This window comes from Pristis pectinata, chromosome 24 (genome assembly GCF_009764475.1).
Source record: "Pristis pectinata isolate sPriPec2 chromosome 24, sPriPec2.1.pri, whole genome shotgun sequence".
In the NCBI taxonomy this organism is placed as follows: Eukaryota; Metazoa; Chordata; class Chondrichthyes; order Rhinopristiformes; family Pristidae; genus Pristis; species Pristis pectinata.
This window is the reverse complement of record NC_067428.1, coordinates 23,637,548-23,663,734: the sequence shown is the minus strand read 5'-3', so window position 1 is coordinate 23,663,734 and position 26,187 is coordinate 23,637,548. Positions and strand designations below refer to the sequence as shown.

Here is a 26,187-nt window from a genome sequence, read left to right as displayed (position 1 = left end):
AGGGGGGACCAATATCCTTGCGGGAAGGTTTGCTGGTGATACTCGGTGGGGGGGGTTCCAGAGTGGCAGGGCAGCAAGTGGTAAAACTGTGGGGAAAGTAGGTCTTAAGACTATAAGATGGAAACCGAAAGGTTGAGTGTGGTGGGGCTAATGTTCTGAGTTGCATCTATTTCAATGCAAGGAGTATCGTAGGTAAGGCAGATGAACTTGGAGCGTGGATCTGTATGTGGAATTATGATATCGCAGCCATGAGTGAGACTTGGTTGCAGGAGGGGCAGGACTGGCAGCTCAGTGTTCCGGGGTTCTGTTGTTTTAGACGTGATAGAGAGGGAGGTATTAAAGGGGGAGGGGTGGCATTACTCATCAGGGAAAATGTCATGGCAGTGCTCAGAGAGGACATACTGGAGGGCTCAACTACCGAGGGAATTTGGGTGGAACTGAGGAATAAAAAGGGATGACCATGTTAATGGGACTATATTATAGACCTCCCAATAGTCAGCGGCATTTAGAGGAACAAATTTGTAGAGAGATAGCAGACAGTTGCAGGAAATATGAAGTTGTGATAGTAGGTGATTTTAAGCTTCCACATATTGACTGGGACTCCCGTACTGTAAAAGGACTGATGGGATCGAATTTGTCAAATGTGTTCAGGAAAGTTTCCTTAATCAATATGCACAGGAGAATGAAGGAGATCTTGTAGAGGTATACAAAATTATGATGGGTGAATGAATGCAGGCTTTTTCCCCTCAGGTTGGGTGAGACAGGAACTAGAGGTCATAGGTTTAGGGTGAAAGGTGAAATATATAAGGGGGAACTTCCTCACTCAGAGGGTGGTGCGAGTGTGGAACGAGCTGCCATCAGAAGTGGTGGATGCGGCTTCAATTGTAACATTTAAGAGAAGTTTGGATAGGTACATGAATGAGAGAGGTATGGAAGGCTATGGTCCAGGTGCAGGTAGATGGGACTAGGCAGAAAACCAGTCCGGCATGGACTAGGTGGGACGAAGGGCCTGTTTCTGTGCTGTAGTGCTCTATCACTCTATATATAAGAATATATATAGTGGATTAATGAGTGCTGATGTGTTTGGGATTTGCAGATCTGAGTTTCTGCCTGCAAATTTCTCCTCCCAAATAAACTTCAAGAGTGGTGGTGGGGAAGAGGGTGGTTCAAGTGCATTGCTGTGGAACAATCCAATTTGGGCACATCTGTATTCAGCATCAATAGTATCCTATGAATTCCAGTTAAGTAGTTTCTTTTTATCACTGTGCACTTCCTACAGGCCAGCAGAAAGTAAATTGTTGCACAGTATGAATGTGTGGCTTTTAACAGGCTGATTGGCGGCATCCATCATTAAGGACCCTCACCATCTGGGACGTGCCCCCTTCATGTTATTACCATCAGGGAGGAGGTACAGGAGCCTGAAGAACCACACTCAACATTTCAGGAACAGTTTCTTCCCCCTCCGCCATCAGATCTCTGGTCCATGAACCCTACCCTTTTGCACTATTTATTTATATTTGTAACTTATAGTAATTTTTATGTCTTGTGCTGTACTGCTGCTGCAAAACAACAAACTTCGTGACATATGTCAGTGATAATAAAACCTGATTCTGATCCTGTTGAATCGTGGAACGCAGGACTAGAGGAGGCCATTACATTCATCCAGTTTGTGCTGGTTCTTATGATGACTTTAAAACTGCTTAGGTTTCGGGGAGAATAAATAGAAGAAACATTCTCCAAGGTCCCATAACCAGAGCGTGCACAGACCTGGTGATAGGTAAAAGAACAAGAGGAAAAGAAGTTTTTAAAGACAGGTGGTTAGGATTTGAAACACAAGGCATAACTATTGGATACAGGACAATAAGAGAATAGAATAAGTACTTACAAGGGGAAAAAATTGTGGAAAAATAATAGGGAAAGTTGGGATTAACTGGAATATACTTCAAAAGAGCAAGGGTGAACTGGATGTTGAAAATTGATCCATTTTCTTTTGTTCACTGTATCACATCAGGATTTACCTTCAGGTTGTACTTGGCATTTGATGAGCTGATACCTTGAATTAATATCTAATATTTAACATACTGTTATTTGGGAGTCATCAAATTTTCAGATTATTCTGCTGATTTTGTGATTGATATATGTTGATCTTGATAAAAGCTTGCTAATAATGCAGCAAGTACACTAATGGCCTGAAAGTAACTGATTTGACCAGTAATGTCAAGTGTTTAATTTTACCCTCTTTTCCTGTTGCAGAATAACAGCCATTAAATCTAAATTCAGTTGCTAATCATATAGTGTGCCTGATGGTGACTTGAACTGCAGTAGGTATCCTAAGGACTAAAGGGAGCAATGCTTGATCAAAATTGCTTAATACTGATGCAAGAAGATAAACAGAAAGAAAACCAAAATTCAGATAGTTGTTTTAACTTGTGGACAGCAACCAAAGATTGATTAAAAGCTTCCTTTCATGAGTGACTTTGAAGCTGAGCCTTGGTGTAATTATTAAACGTTTGATTTGGCATGCAGTGTTTGACCCATGTTCTGCTTTCTGTATGCATATTTCCTTTGCCATTCTAGTCTAGCAAGGTTGTCATTGCAGTTAATTTCTAGCTTACTGAATGTGGTGTGTTCTTACCCACATCCCTTTCATTCCCCCTCCACTAATCCCCAACCATTCCAACACAACACTTTCTGCAACTTGCTTTGACGTGGTATCAAACATCTGGAAAACATCCATCATCCTGAGGGAGGTTTGGTGACAGCGGCCTCGGTCTTAAAGTAAAGGGACCACATGCAAGAGAAAGAATGGCGTCTGAAGGCCTGGGGCTAGCAACGCCTCGTTTTACGTGGGCTTCCTCAAAATAATTAAAAGTAGATTCTAGCTCAGTGGATGACTGACATAGGTCAAAATAATGAAAGTTGAAATATAGTGAATTACAAATCTGTGTAACCCAAGCATGGATTCCAATGCATCAACCATATCATTTCCTTTTGCCTATCTCATTTTTTTCCTTTGTCTCTCTGTCTCTCTGTCTCTCTGTCTCTCTGTCTCTCTGTCTCTCTCTGTCTCTCTGTCTCTCTGTCTCTCTGTCTCTCTGTCTCTCTGTGTGTGTGTGTCTCTCTCCCCTCCCTCTCTCTCCCCCCCCTCTCCCCCCCCCCTCCCTCTCCCCCCCTCCCTCTCCCCCCCCCTCCCTCTCCCCCCCCCTCTCCCCCCCCCTCCCTCTCCCCCCCCTCCCTCTCCCCCCCTCCCTCTCCCCCCCCCTCTCCCCCCCTCCCTCTCCCCCCCCCCTCCCTCTCCCCCCCTCCCTCTCCCCCCCTCCCTCTCCCCCCCTCCCTCTCTCCCCCCTCCCTCTCCCCCCCCCTCCCCTCTCCCCCCTCCCTCTCCCCCCCTCCCTCTCCCCCCCCCCCCCTCCTCTCCCCCCCTCCCTCTCCCCCCCCTCCCTCTCCCCCCCCTCCTCTCCCCCCCCCTCTCCCCCCCCTCCCTCTCCCCCCCCCTCCCTCTCCCCCCCTCCCTCTCCCCCCCTCCCTCTCCCCCCCCTCCCTCTCCCCCCCCTCCCTCTCCCCCCTCCCTCTCCCCCCCTCCCTCTCCCCCCCCTCCCTCTCCCCCCCTCCCTCTCCCCCCCTCCCTCTCCCCCCCTCCCTCTCCCCCCCTCCCTCTCCCCCCTCCCTCTCTCCCCCCTCCCTCTCTCCCCCCTCCCTCTCCCCCCTCCCTCTCCCCCCCTCCCTCTCCCCCCCTCCCTCTCTCCCCCCCTCCCTCTCCCCCCCCCTCCTCCCCCCCCCCTCCTCTCCCCCCCCTCCCTCTCCCCCCCCCTCCCTCTCCCCCCCACCTCCCTCTCCCCCCCCCTCCCTCTCCCCCCCCCTCCCTCTCCCCCCCCCCCCTCTCCCCCTGACCAGCAATGTTACTAAACTGCACTCTTGACCATGCTGAGTCTTGTTATTGAATAGTCAGTTCATGATTGTAAAAGAAACTTGGATAATTCATTGTAACTAACTTCAATGTAAAAATCATCCTGTGACTGACATTGTTGTGTCAAGTCACCTTCTGGGTAGCACAAAATTCCATATTCTATGCCCCAACCTATCTGCCACACACACTCCCAACCCCCCACAACTCTCACCCTTACAACTGTGCTAGTGTACTACTGTACTGGGACTCCTTTATTAGGAGAGCTGTCATTTTGTGTTGTCTCCCCTCCAATGATAAAATGTTTAGTATTCATTTAGGTGGAGAATTACAAATCTTGTGAGCCAGCAGTGTGTCTATTCATTGCTATCCAGGCATGTTGTATTATACATCTGTGGGAGGGTTGGCAGTTTTGTTGCCTGTGTGAATCATGCATGAATGTAATTTCTAATTGGTCATTTTTCTTTCCTGCTCTCTCCTTGTTGGAACAGCACCACTTCCAACCCCAACAGCTGTCCCACCACGCTTCTCCATTCCCGCTTGCTCTCCACCCATCGGGGCTGCAGCTTCCTGCCATGTCTTCAATTGGAGCCAGCTCAGGTCTTCTGGCCCTCTCCAATGCCCTTGCAGCACACCCCCAGTTTGCCCTTAAAGAAGAGAAGAACCATCAAGATCCGGAGCATCGTAGAGGTAAAGTAACCTGTGCTTATTTCCATGCAGTTTACCTGTTGATAAGTGTTTAAATATAACTTGCTCACCGGTGCAGATTCTAAAATGATGCCCAATCTCTCACCTTGCTGTTAAGCCCCATGCTCAGGAGCATTGGAGGCTGGTTCCTAGCTTATGTTGGTGGACAAATATTAAATTACTCGAGTAGTAAGACAGAGTTTTAGATGAATAAGGGCACAGAATGTACACTGGGCAGGGGACTTTGTCTGTCACCAGGAATTCCATCACTAACTGACCTGTTGGTGTCCTGAAGGGCATAGCTGCTAGATTATGTTTGTTACATAGAACACTACAGCACAGTGCAGGCCCTTTGGCCCACGTAGAGAGTGAACCAACACAAAGAACAAATCCATTTGACCTTGTCCACCCCAATGGTAGATGCATCTATGCATGACAAATTTGGCAGAAGTGACCAATACATAGCCCCTGTGGAGACAGTCACTTCTTCACACCAAAAGCACCCTCCATAGTGTTGTGTGGTACTGCAATTGTGTTTTATGCAACAGACTTGCAACCGATCTGGCAGCGATAACAATATTTAAAAGACTTTTGGACAGGTACATGGATAGGAAAGGTTTAGAGAATATGGGCCAAATGCAGGCAAATGGGACTAATGTAGATGGGCATCTTGGTTGGCATGGACGAGTTGGGCCGAAGGGCCTGTTTCCGTGCTGTTTCACTCTGTGATTCTATGAACTCAAACCTGGGCATCCGTGAGGCACTGGATCATCAACAGCGGCAGAAATGTACACCACCTCACTCTAACCTTGTGGCCCAGAATACTCGCACTCCATTACTATCAGGACAGGGGATCAATCCTGCTTCAAGTAGGTGGGGTGAAGGTTTTATTAGAGCAGGTGTACCTAATGATGAGATGCCAACCTGGTGAAGCTCTGACACAAGATTCTGTGTATGCTAAGGAGGACCCAAGCAATCTCACAATCAACAGATCAGATCAAAGCTCTCTGCAGTCCTGCCACATCTAGTGGTGAATGGTGGTGGACAACTAAACATCTAATCTGAGCTGGTGGAGGCTCATAAATTATCCTCATCCTCGACATTGTCAGGACACTGCATGTGACTGCTAAGGGAAAGTGCAAAGTATTCACACGCACATCCAGCCAGAAACATCGAGTGGATGATCCATCTCCTGAGGTCCTTGCCATCACAGAAGCAAGTGTTCAGCCAATTCCATACACTCCACTTGGTAGTGAGAAACAGCTGAGAGCACTGCATGCACCAAAGGCTTTGGAACCTGACAACATCCCAGCTGCAGTACTGAAGACCTGTGCTCCACAAATAGCCTTACCTCTGGCCATGTTTTTCCTGTACAGTTACTACATTGGTATCTACCTGGCAATGTGGAAAATTGCCCACATTTGTCCTGTTCACAAAATACAGGACAAATTCTACCTAATTACTGCCCAATCAGGCCACTGTCAGTCATTAGCGAAGTGATGGATGGCATCATTGACTGTGCTATCAAGTGATCGCTAATCACCAACAACATGTTCATGGACGCCCAGTTTGGGTGTGATCAGGACTACTTGACTACAGATGTCATCTTGGCCTTGGTCCAATGATGGACTAAAGAGCAGAGGTAAGGCGAGAGAAGCTGACTTTGGTGTCAAGCCACCATTTGATGGAAGTGTGGCATCAAGAAACCCTGGTAAAACTGGTGATGTTGGGCTTCAAAGGGAAAACAATCTGGTGGTCAGAGCCATACCTCACACAAAGAAAGCTGGTTGTGATTGTTGCAGGTCAATTATCCCAGCCCTAGGACATGACTGCAAGTGTTCCAGAGGCATTGTCCCAGGCCAAACCATCTTCAGCCGCTTCACCAAGGACCCTTCTTTCATCATATGGCAGAGGTGGGGATGTACAACGCTCAATCTCATTTGCAACTCCTCAGCAAACTAAACTGTCTGTGCCTGGATATAGCAACATTCAAGCAATGGCTGGTAGGTGGTAGGTAACAATCATGCCACAGATGCGCCAGATAATGACTACCTCCAACAGGAGAGTAATCCCCAACTCTTATAATCCCCTCCCATCATTGAAATGTGGCTGCAAGAGCAGGCTGGGCTGGGATGTCCTGTTGCAGTTGATTCGCTTCCTGAAACCCCAAAACATTACCACAATTACTCAGGTACCAATCAGGAGTGCGATGGAGTAATGTCTACTTTCCTGGACAAGTGAAACTCCAACAATGCTCAAGAGGTTTGACACAATCCACAATAATGCCACCTTTTTGACTGGTAGCCCATCTACCGGGCTAGACGTCCATCTTTCCATCACTGCTGCATCGTAGGTGCAGTATGTGTACCAATGACAAAATGCGCTGCAATTACTCACCAAGGCTTCTCCAACAGGACCTCCCAAATTGGCAACCTGTAGCTCCAAGAAGGTCAAGAGCCCTGCAGGAATGGGAACACCATTAACTGCAGGTTCCCCTCCAAGTTGCACACCATTCTAACTTGGAAATATCACTGTTCCTTCATTATTGGGTCTAAGTCCTAGAATTTGCTATCCATTAGTTCCGTGGGAGGACTTTACTAGAAGGACTTTGGTGGTTCAAGAAGATAACTCCCTCGCACCTCCTCGGGTAAATGGGGATGAGCTGTAAATTCTGGCCCAGCATTGATGCGCAGATCTTAATAAATGGATAGATTTAGAGAAAATGTCCTGTTCTTCCACCATAACTTGGAAGGTCGATGTGTGTAGTCAGATACTCAGCTTCTGGGGTTCTGCAAGTCTTCTGTCAAAGTTATTGCGGATGATTGGGGGATCCCCTTCCGGAAATGTCGCTTCACTGGCCTTGGAGGTAATGAGTTCAGGGTAAGTTTGTGGCTTACTCCATTATCTAACTTTGAGTAATTGATGCATACTGACTCGTGATATACTGCAGAAGATGACTAAAACAGTAGAGCCTTGCAAACTCCATCCCCGTTTGCACAAGTAGGCAAAACTGTCCTCAAGGTGACTTTATTTTAGCATATTTTCTGCAAGGAGGCTGCCTATTTCACAACAGGAGATTCCATGCGTCCTTTTGGCCAGCTTAACAACATTCTTTTGGAAAAATCCTCCATTGGATGTTTAATATAGAAAAGGAGTAATTTTGGAAGGAGGAGGAGGGAAAGAATCTATTTTAAGTTGTACAGTTTTTAATATATTTGGGTCACAGAGGGGTCTAGGTTTGTGAACAAATGGGTCACTAGATTTGAAGGTGCGTGTAGGGAACCTTGGATCAACTGTAGACCTAAAATGATAACAAGGAGGTAACACTAAACTTGTTTGATCTCGGACTATTGCTGTAATTTTTTTTAAGCCCATTGTTATGAAGGGGGAAATAGTACTGGCAAAAATGTATAGCACTGACTCATGTGGACCTTGCATATCTAACGAGTGATCCGAGAAGTTTCCTCCCCCTCTCGCCACAGCTAAGGTTAAGCTCGTGGAAGGGGGTCAAATTAGGCAAATAATGATTGAGGAGCTTCCACAGTTATGCAGTTATGTTATCAGACAAAAATTTAAGAACTGAAGTAGGTTTTAAAAAAAACAAATTCTTGACCCACATGGTGGTTAGAATGTGGAATTTGACATGCTTAATGGACTGATTTGAATGTGGAACTTTTCCAATAAACCTTTGTTTCAACTCAAGTTTCTTTTTTTGCCTTTGTCAAGTGAATTAAGTAATAATTGCTTATATAGGAGGATTATTAAAATCATATGTGCAAAGAGCCCAAATTATGTGGCTTATTGGGTGGAACAGATTTGACGGACTGGCCTCACTCTGCAGTCTACAGTTTGGTTCAAAGTGAAGAAACAAAGAAGACTGGATTGGTGGGGAAAGATCACATCGTCAGTTCATGGAAAAGCCAATGGCTTGCATTTATCACAATGACAATGTAAACTTGCCTATTGGTAATCACTTGTAAGTGCTTAATAATACATTCTTTAAGGGTAATAAGGTTGTATTGGAAGGAAAATTGCTCCCAAGTGCAAAGAGGATATTCCAAAGTAATCTAGTTGTACAGGTTAGTGTGAAGTAGGGACTTTAGAGTTGCAACAACTACTGCTTCAATTAGTTTAGCATGGAGGTATTTTGGCATTGAACAAAAAAATTGACACTGGCATATAAGGTATTACGATGGCTTGGCCAAAGAGTTGGGTTTAAGGAGCATCGTAGAATAGTGAAGGGAGATTGAATGGGTTAGGAAAGGAATTTGAGGGTTGGGGTTTTGGCAACTTAAGTCACACCTGTCAGTGTTGGGCAGAATTTTGTCATAGTTTCTTACAACGTAGAAGGAAGCCATTTCAGCACATTGAGTCCATGCAGACCGCACAGGGCAATCCCATTCCTCACTAATTTTTTCCCTGTGATCTATTCCCCACACGTTCTTATCAACTCCGCCACACCCCTCCCCCAATTCTACCATATGCTACACACTAGGGGCAATTTACAGCAGCCAATTAACCTACTAATTCGCATGTCTTTAATATGGGGGTGAGAAGTGGAGCGCCCCGGGTGAACTTGCACAATCACAAGGATAACATGCGAATTCCACGCACACAGCACCAGAGGTCAGAATTGAACCCAGGTCGCTGGACCTGTGTGACTACAACTCTATTAGCTGCACCACTGTGCTGCCTATTAAAGAGGATGTGGGCCGTGAAGTTTTGAATAACTTTGAGTTTACCGAGGGTAGACGAAGGAAATTGGTCAGGAGGATGTTGGAATATTAGAACCAAGAAGTAGCAAAGGTCGGGATGAGAGTTTCGGCAGCCGATGAAGTCAGATAGGGGTTGAGTTGGGCAATGTTACTGAGGTGAAAAGAACAGTTTTAATAGATTTGAAATCCAAGCTCTATTGTGGGCCAAATGAATCTTGGGTTGCAAACAAAGTGATACAGTTCTAAGGACAAGGGGCATTAATGTAGTAAGACTGAATAAGTGAAGCCCAAGTCTTGATCCTGTGAACATATTTTTTAATGACGGATACTTTTTAAATGCATTTTTATTCAAATGACGATTTTTGTTTTAAAATAATTTGTCTGGCTTGATTACTTAATATTATTCTCCAGGGATGTGGTAAAAGTCAAGTTTATCGTCATATGTACAAGTACATGTATGCACAGGTGCAATGAAAAAATTGCAGCACCATCACAGGCACTTAGCATCCTATAAGCAGCATTCACAAAAAAAATAAATTAAGCATAAATTATGTACAATTTTTACAAGAAAGAACACAATTAGAACAAAAAAAAGTCCATTTTAGTGCGAAGTGATCAAAGTGTTGCTAAACTGTAGTGATTAGGGTTGTGCCGGTTGGTTCAAGAACCGAATGGTTGTGCTGTTCATAAATGTTGAGGTGGGAAGATTGATAAATTTGGCTGTCAGGGAGAGAGGTTTTGTATGAAGTTTCCTGCCACTGCAGGGTATGCCATTACCTCCTAAGGACGCTACACACTCAACTGGCTGTTGCAATGCAAAACAGGCTACAAGAACTTTGAAGGACTGAATTGATCCACCTCTGTGCTTGACATTTCCTCTGTCATGTAATTGTAAAACAAAGTGAGTAGGCTGTGTTGTATGGCACATATTGAAGGCCAAATGACTAACTTGTTTTTTTCTTTGTTCCTTTTGTATTCCTCGTGGTCTGATGTAATTCCAATGGAGTCAGACAGAGACCAAGGGTCGGTAAGTAGTGGCACTTTGTTGCTATCAGTTTATGAAGCAAACATTAGAGGTCAAACAGCACAATTATTCCCATAAATGGAGGGAGGGAGTTGGTGGCTCTGCTTGTGGTTATGTTGAGGCTGTACTGATGTTATGAATGTAGTGTTAATTCCAGAGGTAAAGGTTTCGTTTGGTGGATTGTGTGAAAGTATCTATGTGCTACAAATGTGGGGATAAAGCAGCAAAATAACTTACAAATGTCCTATTCTGAGAGGGCAGGTGCAGTCTGGAATTGGCAAATGGCCCAAAAGATAACAGGAGTTGAATTAAATACTAACTAATGCTTTTGTTGGCTCATACGATGGTAGCTGGGTATTTGTTTTACAGTTTGCCGCAAATATCACCCCTTGATAGCATGTTGGTCCACGTCATAATTATGCATGTTTTGCTTTCTCTTGAGGTATGGAATTTTTGAAACTCCCTAAAATCGCTTAAGATATGAAGTTTTCAAGATTGCAGAACAGGAGACTGGCAAAAGGAACAACAGAAATGGCTTAAAAAGCTGTACTTTTCCAACTGAGTGTGTTTTTATATTTCTTGTTTGAATCACTATTCTTCAAGGCCAATAGAGCAGCTACTCCAAGTGTTCAATGTGGAATCTTGGGGAACTACATAATCTTTAATTCCATGTGCCCATGAGGATACATTTTTAGTTACATTTGTTAACAATCTGAGATGTTTGATCTGGGATGAATCCAGAAACAAGACAATGCACTTAAAATCAGACCTTTTCAAACATTGGGCTACAGCAGTAGCAAGAAAATAAAACTTGGCATAAATACAAGGGAACTGCTTGACCTTGTTTTTCATGATCAAATTGCTGAGACTTCGGCACTTGTGATTCGGGGACAATTGTTTGAAAAACCCTTGATTTCCGAAGTCTATGTTGCACAATTTAGCCCTGTGCGCAGTTATCCTATTTATCTATGATATATCGACATCACAAAGGAAAAAAATATTGTGTGTTCATCTTGTCCATCTGTGGATTCTTGCAATACACAAACTGCCTGCCAGAAAAGTAAATCGTTGGATGTGAAGCACTTTACGATCTTGCACTCCATTGGCAGTATTTTTCTTGACTAGCTTCTTGCTTGCAGTGAGAATTCCATTGTCGTTATACATGCAGAATTCTGCACAACAAGAGCGATTCTGGGAAGACTGTTCCGCTGTGGCATTTTAGTGTAAATGCAATGACCCTCGCTTTGCGTAAACTTGGTTGGCCCCCTTGAACTGCTAATACAGACACAATAACTTGAAGGGCCTCCTATGTTAATGAGTGATAGTTTGCCAAAACACTTGGAAGAATTCCCATTCCTCCTTTCCAACCATGCTATCTTATGCACCCATCCTAACAGGGATCCTCTTCAAAGTCTAAAGCAAAAGATGTTTTGTTTTAACAGTGCAACATTCCTGTTCAGTTTTGCATTGTGCAGGCCATCTATATTTACTAGTAGAATCAACTACCCCCCCACTTGCCACCACTAACAGATTTTGAATTGTTGGTAGGTATTGTTTTATTCATTCAAGGGATGTGGGCTTCACAGGCTGAGCCAGCATTTAATTGCCCATCCTAATCATCCTTGAGAAAGTGGTGGTGAGCTGCCACCTTGAACTGCTGTAGTCCTTAAGGTGTGGGTATATCCATACTGTTAAGGAGGGAGGGAGTTCCAGGATTTTGACCCAGTGATGGTGAAGGAACGGCAATATATTTCCAAGTCAGAATGGTGTGTGGTTTGGAGGGCACCTTCGGTGGTGTTCCAATGCTTTTGCTGCCCTTGTCCTTCTACCTGGTAGAAGTCGTGGGTTTGGAAGGTGCTGTCTAAGGAGTCTTGGTGAGTTGTTGCAGTGCATCCTGTAGATGGTACAAACTGGTGCTACTGTGCGTTGGTGGTGGAGTGAGTGAATGGTTGTGGATGGGGTGTCTATCAAGCAGGCTGCTATGTTGTATGGTGTTGAAGCTGCACTCATCCAGGCAAGTGAAGAGTATTGCATCACACTCCTGACTTGAGTCTTGTAGATGGTGGACAGGCTTTGGGGAGTTGGGAGGTGAGTTACTTTCCGCAGGATTCCTTGCCTTTGACCTGCTCTTGTAGCCACATTGTGTCTATGACTGCTGCAGTTCAGTTTCTGACTAATGATACCCCACCCCGCCCAGGATATTGATACTGGGGGATTCAGTGATGGTAATGCTATTGAATGTTAGGGGGTGATAACTGGGTTTTCTCTTGTTGGATATTGTTATTGCCTGGCACAAATGTTAGTTGCCACCTTCTGGCCAAGGCCTGAATGTCATCCAGGTCTTGCTGCAATTGGATGTGGACTGCTTCATTATTTGCTGTTCTCTGACATGTAGCAGTCTGAAACTGGACCTGGTCTGCCCCTTGTGCACCTTTCATGAGGTGCTCCAGGTCACACTTAGCTGCAGCTGGGCCACAGGCAGCTGCAATTAAGGCCTTTCCATGGACCACTCTGATGACCTTCTGATAGTCAAACGTCTTTTCCACCGGAGACACTTGGGGAAAATAATATTATTCAAATTCATTGGAAGCCTTATTCTTGTACTTCCTATTGACAAAGATGGGCTAAGTGGTTACCTTCTTGTCTATGCCATTTCCTTAGAGCAAATTCTTCAATCCCAAACCTCCACTTATTTCTCCGGATCCTGTTCTCTTCTACATCCATCTAAGTCCCTCTGATTATCCCATCAGCCACCTACCCTAGAGACAATATACTGAACCCACAGACCAGTGGGTCTTCGGGACATGATAGGAAACCTGGGCAGTCAGAGAGAGAATGTGCAAACTCCATACAGACAGCACCGGAGGTCAGGACTGAACCTGTGTCCATCTTGTGTAGATTAATTAAAAGCATTTAAATAAAAGACCACTTACCTTTTTAGTGAAGGTCAGCGACCCCATTTATTAGTGTGGGACTGTGATAAAGGCAGCAGCTGTGGCAGGTCTAAAGCTGAGGGCCGTATCTGAAGTGAATACAGCCGGTTGGCTCAGTGGCTTCTAGAGTCTCCGCTGGATTTTGTGCTGAGCCCAGGGATACAGCAGGAGGTCAGACAAGCTGCCATCTGGCTCCAGTGTGTTCCCTACTTCCAAGCTGCAGAGCACCGGCGCAGGTCTGGAATGCACTGGCCCACATCGCAGCCGGTCAGTGCTTCTCTGTGGAACCACCAGCTGGTTGTTGGCGCAATCCAGCATGCTTCTTGTGGCCTGTTGCCCAAGCTCACTCACTGCTTGCATGCAGCCTCCCCTCCTTGGACTCTGTCTTTACCTCTCGCTGTCTTGGTGAAGCAGCCAGCATAATCAAAGACCTCACCCACCTGGGTCATTCTCTCTTCTCTCCTCTTCCATCGGGTAGAAGATACAGGAGCCTGAGGGCACGTACCACCAGACTTAAGGACAGCTTCTACTCCACTGTGATAAGACTATTGAACTTATACGATGAGATGGACTCTGACCTCACGATCTACCTTGTTGTGACCTTGCACCTTATTGCACTGCACTTTCTCTGTAGCTGTGACACTTTACTCTGTACTGTTATTGTTTTTACCTGTACTACATCAATGCACTCTGTACTACATCAATGCACTCTGTACTAACTCAATGTAACTGCACTGTGTAATGAATTGACCTGTACGATCAGTATGCAAGACAAGTTTTTCACTGTACTTCAGTACAAGTGACACTAATAAACCAATACCAGTCTAGACTTTCCCACAAGAAACAACATCCTCTCCATATCCACTCCATTAAAATCCTTCAGGATCTTGTGTTTCAAACAACCCCTCCCTTTTAAATTTCAGCTTATACAAGTCTAGCCTGCCCAACCTTTTCTCATGAGACAACCTGGCTGTACCAGGTATCAGACTAGATATATGTCCAGTAAACTTTGAACTGCTTCCAACGTCCTTCCTTAAGGAGATCAATACTGTACACAGTACTCCAGATATGAACTCACCAATGCCATATGTAACCAAAGCAGAGTCTTCTTTCTTCTGTTTGACTGTGCACTCATGGAACTGTGAGGTGTGCAGAGCAGTGAGTAGCAGATAGTTGGTGCTTCCCTGCAATGCCGTCAGCTGCAGATAATATCAATTCAGCCCCTTCAACTTTGAGTTTGTAATTGAAGTCGAGTCCATGCTAAGAGGTTGAATGTCTTTTTCCACTTGCTAATGCCCTTGGTATATGGAATACAAATTCCACTGGCCATCTGATCCATCCCAAACCACCATGCAGCAGTTATTCTCAAAATCCCAAAGGGCTAACAGAAGAATTTGATGAGCTTGCAACTGTGCAATGCTGTCAAGTGTTCCTGGTAACCTGGCTAATACCGCCACTAAGTACAAAATGCAAGTGTCTCATTCTATCAGAACTGGAGAGCTTCCAGCCAGCTGCGTACATGTTAGGTATTGAGAAAGAAAACAAATGACGTGACATGATTTGAACCCCAGAAATCACAATGTTGAAAATTGCACCTGGTTGAGTAACACTGATTTGGGAATTATTAAACTCAGTCGCTACCTCTTCCCATACACTGAATTCCTTTGACTTTGCAAATAGCATTAGGCCTATGAGCTGAAGGTAATGTGAGCTCTTTTAGATGTAATCAAAAGACCGAAGATCCATCATGTTTGACCTGACAATTGCTACAGCAGCCAAAACAGTGTCTCTGTTTGCCCACAGGGAATGTGGTGACAGAGATGTAGTGTATCTGTCACACATGCTTGCCTTCTTTATTAATAATTAGCTGCCTCAATGTACACAATGATCATGGGACTAGAAAAGGGGAAAATGAACTTAAAGCTAGTGCGGTGAGGGCATTTAGCTTAATGTTCCCAAGCCCTAATGTGGCATGAAGAATTTAACCCACTTCTGTCTATGCAGATGTAACCCATAGCCATGCAGTTCAGAGCTCCGTCTGTCAGTCACTCAGACATTGAATCAGTCCTTTCAGATTTGTACTGCAATTATCAAGAACAGTTTAATGCAATGATAAATTAACAACTACAATCGCCTTTCCTACAGCTTGTTTGGAGTGATTTAGAATCTTTCAGCGCAGTATGAAGCCATTCAGTCCATTGTGTATGTACTGGTCCTGAAAGTGCCCTCAGTTTAACCATATTCCCTGTACATTGCTCATAGCACTTGAGTACTTTCAACTATACGGTCATTCCGTTGTGAGTTATTGACACTGTTCCCACAGGATTTTTGGGCTCGGTATTGCTGATCATAAAAACACAAGTATTTATTTCTTTTTTTCCTCCTTTTGCCAATCCTTGTTTTGAGAGACGAAACATGTTGCAAAATAGTGAATCCAAAAGCAAGAATCTACAGATACTGGAAATCTGAAAGAAAAACAGAAAATGCTGAAAATAGTTGGCAGGTCAGGTAGCCTCTGTAGAGAGAGAAAAACAGTTAACTTTTCAGAATGATGACCTTACATAAGAAACGATGAAACATTAAATGCCACATTAAGTAATTGTCTTCCTTTTTTATAATTATCTGGCTACTTGCGGAATGTCTCAAAGTGCATTATAGTCAATGAAGTACATTTGAAGCCTGGTTACAATTTGTATTGTAGGAAACAGCAGGGAGTATGTGCTCAGCAGGAACCTACAAAAAAACAGAGCAGTAATGATCAGATAATCTGTTATGGGGCTACTGAATAAAGGTTAATTTTTTTTCTCTGGTGTTCTGGCTAACATACTCAATAGTGTCATGTGATCTTTAACATCCACCCGATAGCAGCAACATTTTAGTTTAATATCCCATCTCAAGGGTGACACCTCGGTACTCCAATTTTGTACTTGGATTGCTGAGGTTGGCCTTGAGGCTGTAACCTTTCGACTCCGAGGGTAAGAGTGCTACCAAGTGAGCTGAACCTGGCCTCGTTGCAATGCGAGTCTGAGTCTTAAAACCAGGAAAACATTTGCTCGATATCTGCTTGGAGTAAAGCTCCCAAAGCATAGCCACATTAATGCCGCTGTTGCATGAATAGTTTAATATAACATTTGAATGTTTAGACACTTTCCCATTATCTACTGTATGTCTCTGTCTAATTATACAGTACTTTATGTCCTATAACTTGTGGCTGGTTATCACAGATGTTCTTAATTGCCTCAGTATTAAACTCATTCTATGATTACTTGAACTTCCTAAAATCTGGCTTAATTTCTCAAATTAAGGTCTTTGGGAATTTTTTAAAATTAGAAGCTCAAGTGATTTACAGCCATGTCCCCTTTCCCTTGTTAGTATGTAGGGTACAGTGGAAACTTGGCTAACTGGTTGTTACTTGTCTGTGAACATGAGCATTGACCTGCTATCTACCTTCAATCCATCAGAGAGCAGTGCTTGCGTGTGACTTCTGCTAAATGTGCAGATGCTGTTGAACAGGAAATCAAGAAGAGGATCTATTGAAGTGTCCTCTCCTACCACCACTCTTTTGCCTCAGCTGTCTTAACCAGGGCTGACTGCAATGTGGCTTCACAGTCCTGGATAAGAGTGTTAAAAGTGGCCTTTGAACCTGACTCACCAGGCAATTAGATCATGGGATTTCCACCTCAACTACACTTTCTCCACACTATTCTCATTATTACTCGTTAGCACAGAGTGTGGGGTTCACGTTGGAGGGTGGGGAGGTTATATGACTGAGATTTTTCTCTCGGACTCACGTCAAGATTTCCATATTTTGACGTAAAATCCATCCAGTGCGGTAATTGGTCTGAAATTGCACACTTTGAGATCTTCATCTCTGCCCTGTCAAATCCCAATTTCGGGGGCACAGTGGTGCAGCTTAATGGAGATGCTGTCTCACTGCTCCAGTGACCCAGGTTCAATCCTTGCCCCATCCCAAAAATGTGTGGGTTGATATGTTCATTGGCCACATTCCCATCAACTCCCCCTTAGTGTGTAAGTTGAGTGGTAGAACCTGGAATGTGGGGAGAATAAAATGTGTTAGCATTGGCTTGCTGTAAAAGTCAATATTCAGTGGTCAGCACAGACTTGGCAGGCCGAAGGGCCTGTTCCCCTGCTGTATCTCCCTACGACTCCATGAAATGTGTGAATTTTGCAGCCAGCCTTAACAGATGAACAAAATTCTCCTGATTGGGGTTTATCTGATGGTGACCATTTTCAACCTACTTACCTGTATTATTAGGGTGAAGTGCAGAGGACTCGGCAACACAGCAGGTGAAGTGATGCAATAATAGGCACTTTCAACTGCCTTGGCGGTGCTGGAATTCTCTTGATGTTAAAGGTCTTGCATCACTCGCTGACGGACAGCCACAGAGCTTAACATAACCAAGCAGCCCTAATGTTGAATAGCTGTGATTTCGAGATTTTTGCATTAGTTTCAGCTTTAAGTGGACTCAATAAATTCCCATTATTGTCATGGCTAAAAGCCACATAATTGATGTTGTCAAGATGATGATTGTCAGTAGTGCTTCAGTAATGAGCTCTGATGGAATTTGTATGTATAGGAAAATGTGTGTCCACCCTTTAATAGTCCAAATGCAGTTTGAAGTACATTAGGCTTTCTGACACCTCAGACAACAGTTTTTCAGGATTCCTGTTGTGCATTAAAACCCTGTTCAGCTCTACAAGCAATTGCATCTTCCTTTTACTGAGGCATTGCCAGCTTTCCATTAAGCCCTGTACTTGTGCTGAAGGCATCAGCTGAGATGGGCGTGGCTTCTGTTGCCTCTGTCAAGTAGGGGGGCTTGTTATACCAAGCTGCGTGGCAAATGTCAGTATGTTCTTCAGCTTGGCCATGAGGGCTGGGGGCTGATGGTGGTGGTGTGGGTGGTACCACAAACCAAGCCACAACACGGTCCTGATGTTCACATTAGCACCTGGGATCACTTGATAATTTGTCTCCTTCTCCGGGGCTCAGATATAAGGCGGTCTGCTGTGCTAATCTAATGAGATCTTAGAAGCAGTCCGTGGGCCATTCAGTAACTCGTGTTGCTCTGCCATTCAAGATCATGTCAGATTCTTACCTTGCGGAGGATTTCCTGAACTAACCCTATGTCTCTTTATCCAAAAATTTATCAATCTTGTCTTGAATGTACTCGGTTAATGAACCTTCACAAGCCTAATGGGGCAGAGAATTCAAAAGACTGATCAGCCTCTGTGTGGGGGAGGTGGGGGTGGATGGGGGGGGGGGGGGAAGGGTAACAAATTCCTCTTATACTTTTTATGAATGATGGCCCTTCATTTTGAGACTGTGACTCCTGTTCCAGATAACTAGCCAGCAGAAACGTCAGCTCTGCAACTATACTGTCGAACCCTGTATGAATTTTTGTATGAGATGGTTTAACACTAGGTCTGTGCCCTCATTCTTCTAACTCTGGAGAGCATTGTTAAGCCATCTCACTGCACAGTGAAGATCGAAATTGGGAATCTTATTCCTCTGCAGCAGCTCTGCATGGAGCAGCTGTTTCAATTTGGGCGCGGTCCCCGTCAGCATTTCTGGTGCAGGTCATAATTGTTTCATATTGTCGGCAGCAAGTGTGTGAGATGTCGGGAATCTCCAGCTATCCGGCCTTACCAAGTTGAATGCCTTACATGGCCTACAATAAATCATTGTTCCTCAACAGATGTTGCCTCTGGTTCTCAGTTGGGTGTGTAGTGCCCTGTTTATGTGCTGCCCATAGCAATGCCAAAAGTGATGTGCAATTGACAGCTGCACTTAGATGTTTTGGCAGACACTTTATCATCTGTGTCATCCTGTGGTTGGAAGCCATCAGTTGACTGCCTCTTGTTGCAAGTGAACATTCAGACCTTGTCACCTTTTTCTGTTTGAAGACCATGATTTTTCTGGTTTGTGGCATTCAGTGAATATTCAAAAGCCAGCATTTCATGTTTGGACCTAATTGTACATGTGCTTCTTACAACTTTAATATACTTCTCTGGTCTTAGAAATCCAAATCCAAGGGAGCTGCATCTGGTATTAATTTGCATTCTCTCTTCTCCTGCTCCACACATTTCTCAAAACCAGATATCGTTTACCGATGTTTTGGTGTTGCCTGTCTGATTTGAGAAGTGAGCATTGGGGAGTGTGGAAGGAAAGGAACAAATTAAACACCTACCATAAAATCTCCTTGGTGTGCTTAACCCTTCAGCCTAACAAGTCCTCACTAACTGTCCACCACTCATTGACTACATTCTCATCAATTTCGCCCCAGATTCTACCAATTACCTACACCAGGGGCACTTTACCGTGGCCAATTAACCTCCCAACCTGCACGTCTTTGGGATGTGGGAGGAAACTGGAGCACCCAGAGGAAACCCACCTGGTTGCAGGGAGAATGTGCAAACTTCTCTCAGACAGCAGCCGAGGTCAGGATTGAACCTGGGTCTTCGGCGCCGTGAGGCAGTGGCTCTACCAGCTGCGCCACTGTGTTGCCCTATCAAGTTTTTTTTAAAAAAACAGTACCTGTTTTCTTTGGGTTTTCAGGTCAGCTTATTCTCTGGGGGTGTTGGTGAAGGGGAGCAAGAGAGGGGGATAACAAAAGCCTGCATAGTGAGAAGAATGAAAGGGATTTTTAAGAAACTTTAACCCAAATGGTTAAACAACAGTCTGATTAATCAAAGGTTCAGTTGTAATTTTAGGCTGAGCTATTTTTTTTTGCCATGAATCACTTGGGCAGAAACCTTGCTGTCCGAACTCAGCCAACTTCTATATCCTTCTAGTATCAGGACCAGCCATTTCTGCCATTCATTGTTTTGGCTCAAGTTTTCTTATTCTATTCAGGTACTCTGGCCTGCTGGGCATGTCCCACGCCTTAGCTATTAACAACACATTACAAAGATGCATAGTGTGCTTGTAACTGCACCCATTAACCCAACTGGACATTCCCTTTCAGAGATATCCCTTTTATTTGTCATCCCTGTCTCCCTTCTCTGCTACTGAAAACTATCTTGTTCTTTTTCTCTCTCCCAGTTCTGATGAAGAGTCCCCCATTTGAAATGTTAACACAGATGCTGCCTGACCGGTTTCCAGCATTTTCAGTTTTTATTCTGTGTCCTTCCTCTGCATTGTCAAAGTTAACAAGTTCCTGACTTTTGCATACACTCTCCATCCTTCAGAAGTGGTGGGAATGAAGTTATAATTGAGCAGATGCTGGTGGAAGAGATTTACTGCACAGGAGATCATTTGGCCCATTAGATCTGTGATAGCCTTTTCTCTGAATCCCACTGAATGTGACACCTACCCTGTTTGTCTCGGTACTTTTCCCAACTTCCGAGAGGGAGGGTGGGGAGGAGCACAGGGACCAAATTTAAGGCAATAGTAAAATCTTTATACCATGAACTATACTGAATGTTCAGAATAAATGCTGCTTTTTAAATTTTGGAAACCTGAAGAAAAAGCCTGGAAGCCTGGTTAAAGACAAAAGTTGCTGGAAAATCTTGAGAGGTTGGGTAGCAACTGTGAAAGAGAGGAATTAATGGGTTGATGAAAGATAAATGATCATTGACCTAAAACATTAACCATTTCTCTCTCCATAGATGCTGCCTGACTTGCTGAGTATATCCAGCATTTTCAGTTTTTCTGATGGGTCTGAGTCAGTTTGTAGTGAGTCAGATGTGGTGTTGGTTTCAGGAATCCCACTAAAAGATATTTTGGATCTTTCTGTGCTCTCTGTCAGTGAAATGAAACATCAGTCGTCCCTGCATCTAGTTATGCTACACATGCATGTGTACATGAACAGGAAACCTTTTCTCTAATCATCATCTTCTCTCCCACCTTTTCACACCTTCCTCCCACTAATCTGCTGTCCCCACCTCTTCCTTCCCACTCCAATTTATGTTATGGCACTCTAGGGGTTGTAGTTTGAATGAGGTGCAGTGAGGTATAATGGGATCCAATAAACATATCACCATTTTGATGTATTATGCTGTTCCTGCTGTTTAATGGCTGGGTAAGTCACACTAGTAAGGAAGCCATTAACAATCCTCAGTTCGAAGCTGATGGAGTGGTGAGCAGTGAAATGGAAAAAGGGACAGAGAAGCTTACTTTAAATTCAGGACACCAGTGTTTATTTATGCAGAGGGTGTGGCAGAGGCCAAATCCCAGCCAAGACTCTGTAATGTGGGGACATAGAGTTTCTGTTGAATTCTAGCAGCACGACTTTGTTTATTTTTGATGGGGCTGTTTCTGGCTCCTTACTGAAATCGACAGCTTGGCTGACAACTGGATTGTATGCATTGGCAATGGGAGGACCTGAAGGCTCTTACAGATTCATAGAGCAATGCAGCACAGATACAGGCCCTTCGGCCCAACGAGTCCATCCTGACCACAGTGCCCACCCAGCTAGTCCCAATTTCCTGCATTCAGCCCATATCCCTCTAAGCCCCACTGCTCTATGTACCTATCCAAGTGCTTCCTAAATGATACCATTGTACCTGCCTCAATCACTTCCTCTGACAGCTCATTCCACATACTTACCACTCTCTGCATGGAAAAAGTTGCCCCTTAGGTCCCTTCTAAATCTTTCCCCTCTCACCCTAAATCTATGTCCCCTAGTTTTGGACTCCCCTACCCTGGGGAAAAGTCTGTTACTGTCCACCTTATCTATTGTCTCTCATAATTTTCAACACTTCTATAAGGTCGCCCCTCATTCTCCTATGTTCCAAGGAATAAAGACCTAGCCTGACCAACCTCTCCCTCTAGTCCTGGCAACATCCTTGTAAATCTTTTCTGCACTCTTTCCAGTTTAACCAGGTCTTTCCTATAACAGGGTGACTAAAACTATACACAGTATCCCAAGTGCGGCCTCACCAACGACACATACAGTACAACTGCAATATAATCTCCTAACTCCTATGCTCAGTGCCCTGACTGATGAAGGCCAGTGTGCTAAACACCTTTTTCACCACCCTGTCTACCTGGGACGCCGCTTTCAGCAACCTATGCACTTGTACACCTAGGTCTCTCTGTTCCATCACACTCCCTAGTGCCCTACCATTCATAGTATAAGTCCTCTCCTGCTTTGACTTTCCAAAATGCATCACCTCACACTTGCTATAGTGGAATCCATTTGCCACTCCTCAGCCCACTTCCCTAACTGATCAAGATCCCTCTGTAATGTACGATAACCTTCTTCACTATCAACACCTAATTTTGTGTCATCCACAAATTTACTGATCAAGCCTTGTGCATTCGCATCCAAATCATTTATATAAGTAATGAATAAAAAGAGTCCCAACACCAACCCCTGCGGCACACCACCAGTCACCGTCCTCCATTCCGAGAAACAAACTTCAACCACCACCCTCTACCTCCGAACACCAGGCCAATTTTGAATCCACCTAACTAGCTCTCCCTGGATTCCATGGGACCTAACCTTCCAGACCAGCCTACCATGCGGGACCTTGTCAAGGTCTTGCTAAAGTCCAAATAGACAACACCACTGCCCTACCCTCATCCACCTTTTTGGTTACCCCTTCAAAAAAAAACTCTTTCCACACTCAAACTCTTTCCACACTCAAAGCCATGCTGACTCCTCCTAAGCAGACTCTTGTCTATCCAAATGCTGGTAGATCCTGTCCTCAGATTTGCCTCCATTAACTTCCCCAGGACTGATGTCAGGCTGACTGGTCTGTAGTTCCCTGGTTTGTCCTTGCTACCCTTCTTAAACAACGGAACAACATTAGCCACCTTCCAGTCTTCGAGAACTTCACCAGTGGCCAACGATGAAGCAAATATCTCCGCAAAGGCCTCCAGAATTTCTTCTCTAGCATCCCACTAAGCCGCCCTTGGGTTAGTCTCCACCAATCAGGAGGATGGAGTGGGGGCAAGAGGCAGATGGATGAATTGATATGATGAATTGTCAGCCATTGTGAGAGGTGGGTCAGTTAAGGTGGCTCGCCGATCTGCTGTAGACTTGCATTTTGAGGAATGTATAGAACTTCCTTTGACCAAAACAGAAGTTATCCTGTTGACTGACAATGCAATTGGGTCATGCAAAATGAGAAATGGAGAGCTGCACTAATACAGTCACAATACCACTACCTTTGATTTGTCTGGTGGTTTTTAATATGTCAAAACATTCAAATGACATCTCACGGGAGTGCTATTAAATAAGAAACAGAACCAAAATAAGGACATTAGGGGAGATGTACAAAAGCATGATTAAAGTGGGAAGTTTTTAAATTCATTGTAAAGGGGGAAGGGGGAAAAGGGATTGTAGAGAGTTGGGGTGGAAGTTTTGCAGATTGGGGTTTTGGCAGCTGAAGATGTGTGTACAGCATAGTCTGGTAATCTGTACAAATAGCCTTCACAAAAAAGTTGCTGTGTTGAGAAGTGTATGATTTGTGCTTAAAGATTAAAGTATGGCATTCATTAAAAGTGCCAATGATGAAGTAACTAAAGGGAACTTGCACGAAGAATCAGGGTTTCTGATTTGCTGAGCACTAAAAAAAAGCACCATATTGGAGTCAAAAAATTTCAATAAAAGTGTGCACTTTAGAATTGACTCCAATAAAACATAAAATGCTGTAAAAACCCAGTAATTTGGGCAGTATCTGTGGAAAGAGAAATAAAGTTAACATTTCAGGTCAGAGACCCTTTGGTGGATGGGTCTTCTAGTTCAACCTGAAATGCTAACTGCATCTCTTTCCACAGATGCTGCCTGACTTGCTGGGTGTTTCCAGCATTTTCTGTTTTTTTTATTTCAGATTTCCAGCATCTGCAGTTTTTGTTTCCTGATTTTTTTTTTAAATAGTTGACTCATTTTTTTCCCTTTTCGTTTCTTTCCTCACTTCCTGTGAGGAAGAACATTTACAATGGAAATGTATTCATTGTCACGTGCACCAAATGTGTACTTGCCATTATAGTTGGACTTTGCATTACACTTACGAAATTCAGTGGAACTATATTTCAGAGGCCATGCACAATATGTAATCTATTAAATGTGTGTATTCAGCATAAGTGATCAAGAATGTGTTTCTTGTTTTTTGGTCTTTCACCACTGACCATATTTCTGTGTGACTTTGTACATTCAATTTCAATGTTGTGACCATGTAACCAAGCATGCTTCGATAAATAAGCTACTATAGCCTTACTTTTATAAAAATATAAGGAAAAGAGTTTTGCAGGACCTTGACCTATTCAGATATTAATGCACAGGAGGAGGCCACTCAGCTGAATCCTGTCTTAGCCCTTTAACAGGGTCAGTACTAAGTAATCAATGGGACATAAATTTGGCTGGAGCTTATACCGGGCAACCAGTCTGAAACCGGCTAGTTGTCATTGGGCAATTGTGTTAAAATCTGACATGAATCTGTTGCTAGATGTGCACAAAATGTGCATGTGTATATAATGCAGAACAAGGCACAAAGGCAACAAAGATTAAAGTTCACTTGAGAAAGCACTGAATGCGGTGATGAATTTAGCTTTGTAACCTTTGATGTTTCATTTATTTTCTCATTAAGTACAGCAAATTTTAAGTACACTGAAGCAACAAATAGACACTCTTAATTTGGAGAGTTAAATGCTTAATGTACATATGAGATGATGGTTAAGATTTCTCTATTGTCTCCTTAAAAATCATTTTTTTTTAATGAAGGGTAGTGTGGGAGAGCAGGAAAGCAATGTGTTGGAAAGTGGCCCATGTTGACCAAGTTAATTCAAGGCTTTTTTCTCTATTTGACAGCTTGCCAATGTGGAAGGTTAGACTGAAGGTCTCAGGAGATCAAGTTGGATTAAAGTCTTGCACAATTCACCTGAAGCTGATAGCAAAGAGCATTTAATTTATTGTGTATTAAGATTTTGTTCTGTGACTGTGGTCTAGTTTCATAGCCTCGGGGAAGATATTGGCAGTAAGGAGTTGTCTTGAAACCTCACAGGAGGACAGTGATTTTGAAACTCTGATGTTGAAGTTTCAAAAATCAATGGGACACCACCTGGCAGACTGCCCTAGCAGTGGTTTGGAGCTGGTTGGGGTTAGGGGCAGGGACATTCAGTGATAAAGTGGGAGCAATATCAATATGACACAGGGCCTTCAGGTTCAAGGTTGTGCATGCAAATAAAATATTCTCTCCCACCACACCATTAAATATTAAACCCCTTTCTGAGTCACTTCACTCAACCTCTGCAGAAAGGCATTGGAATGGCTCTTTAAAGCTCCTTTTGTTTGCAAGGTTTTCACTCCAGTGAGTCTGGCATTGATTCTGCTTGGTTGCTTAAGTCCTGTGTAAATGTCTACTAACTCAATTCTAGATTTGCAGAGTTCAGTGCTTAATGCCTCCCTCGGCAGCTAGACTGGAGTGAATCCAGGATGATTTTGGCTGGAATTGGGACCTGTGGTTCTTCAGAAGTCCCTGTGCTGGCTGCTTTTGTCCACGTTGCTGGGAAATAACCCTTTATTGTGGCGTCATGAACAAATGTCTGGCTCAATGGCTGTGCATGCTATTGCAAGGGAACAAGAATCTTGTAAATGTCAGCTGCTGTGTTTTAAAAATAATATTAAGAGTAGCCAGATTGACCACCACTCACTCACTGCCACACATATAAAGGCAAGACTGATTCTAGAATGCATTGTCAGTGTAGGAGACATGGCAGCAACCTGCATCCTTCAATGATACATGAGCAGATGGGGAGATGGTGTTATTGGTATGTTGTTCTGTTAAGAACACCATGTCTTTTTCCCCTTTTTAAGAACACTTGAGTTGTGACCACATGCAAAAGATTGCAGCTCAATAAAGCAGCTGGACTCCATTTTCTACACTTACTGTAAATACTCAAGTCTACGTAGAGGATAAAGATGCACTTGTATTTCTAGGAGGAGAGGTGGGAGCAGG

The 26,187-nt window shown here is 43.9% G+C and overlaps 1 protein-coding gene across 3 annotated transcripts in view; it reads left to right on the top strand.

The window, feature by feature from the left end:
* The window catches only part of LOC127582363 (transducin-like enhancer protein 4), a 182,993-nt gene that overhangs the window by 118,135 nt on the left and 38,671 nt on the right, over positions 1 to 26,187 (top strand). Inside the window, exons 7-8 of one of the 3 annotated variants that reach the window (XM_052037533.1) lie at positions 4,396 to 4,594; positions 10,317 to 10,333. The exons of 1 other annotated variant lie outside the window; for it this stretch is intronic. In XM_052037533.1, the coding sequence (XP_051893493.1) occupies positions 4,396 to 4,594; positions 10,317 to 10,333 (216 nt within the window). The remainder of the gene's footprint in view (positions 1 to 4,395; positions 4,595 to 10,316; positions 10,334 to 26,187) is intronic. One more of the 3 variants, XM_052037532.1, reaches the window with a different exon arrangement.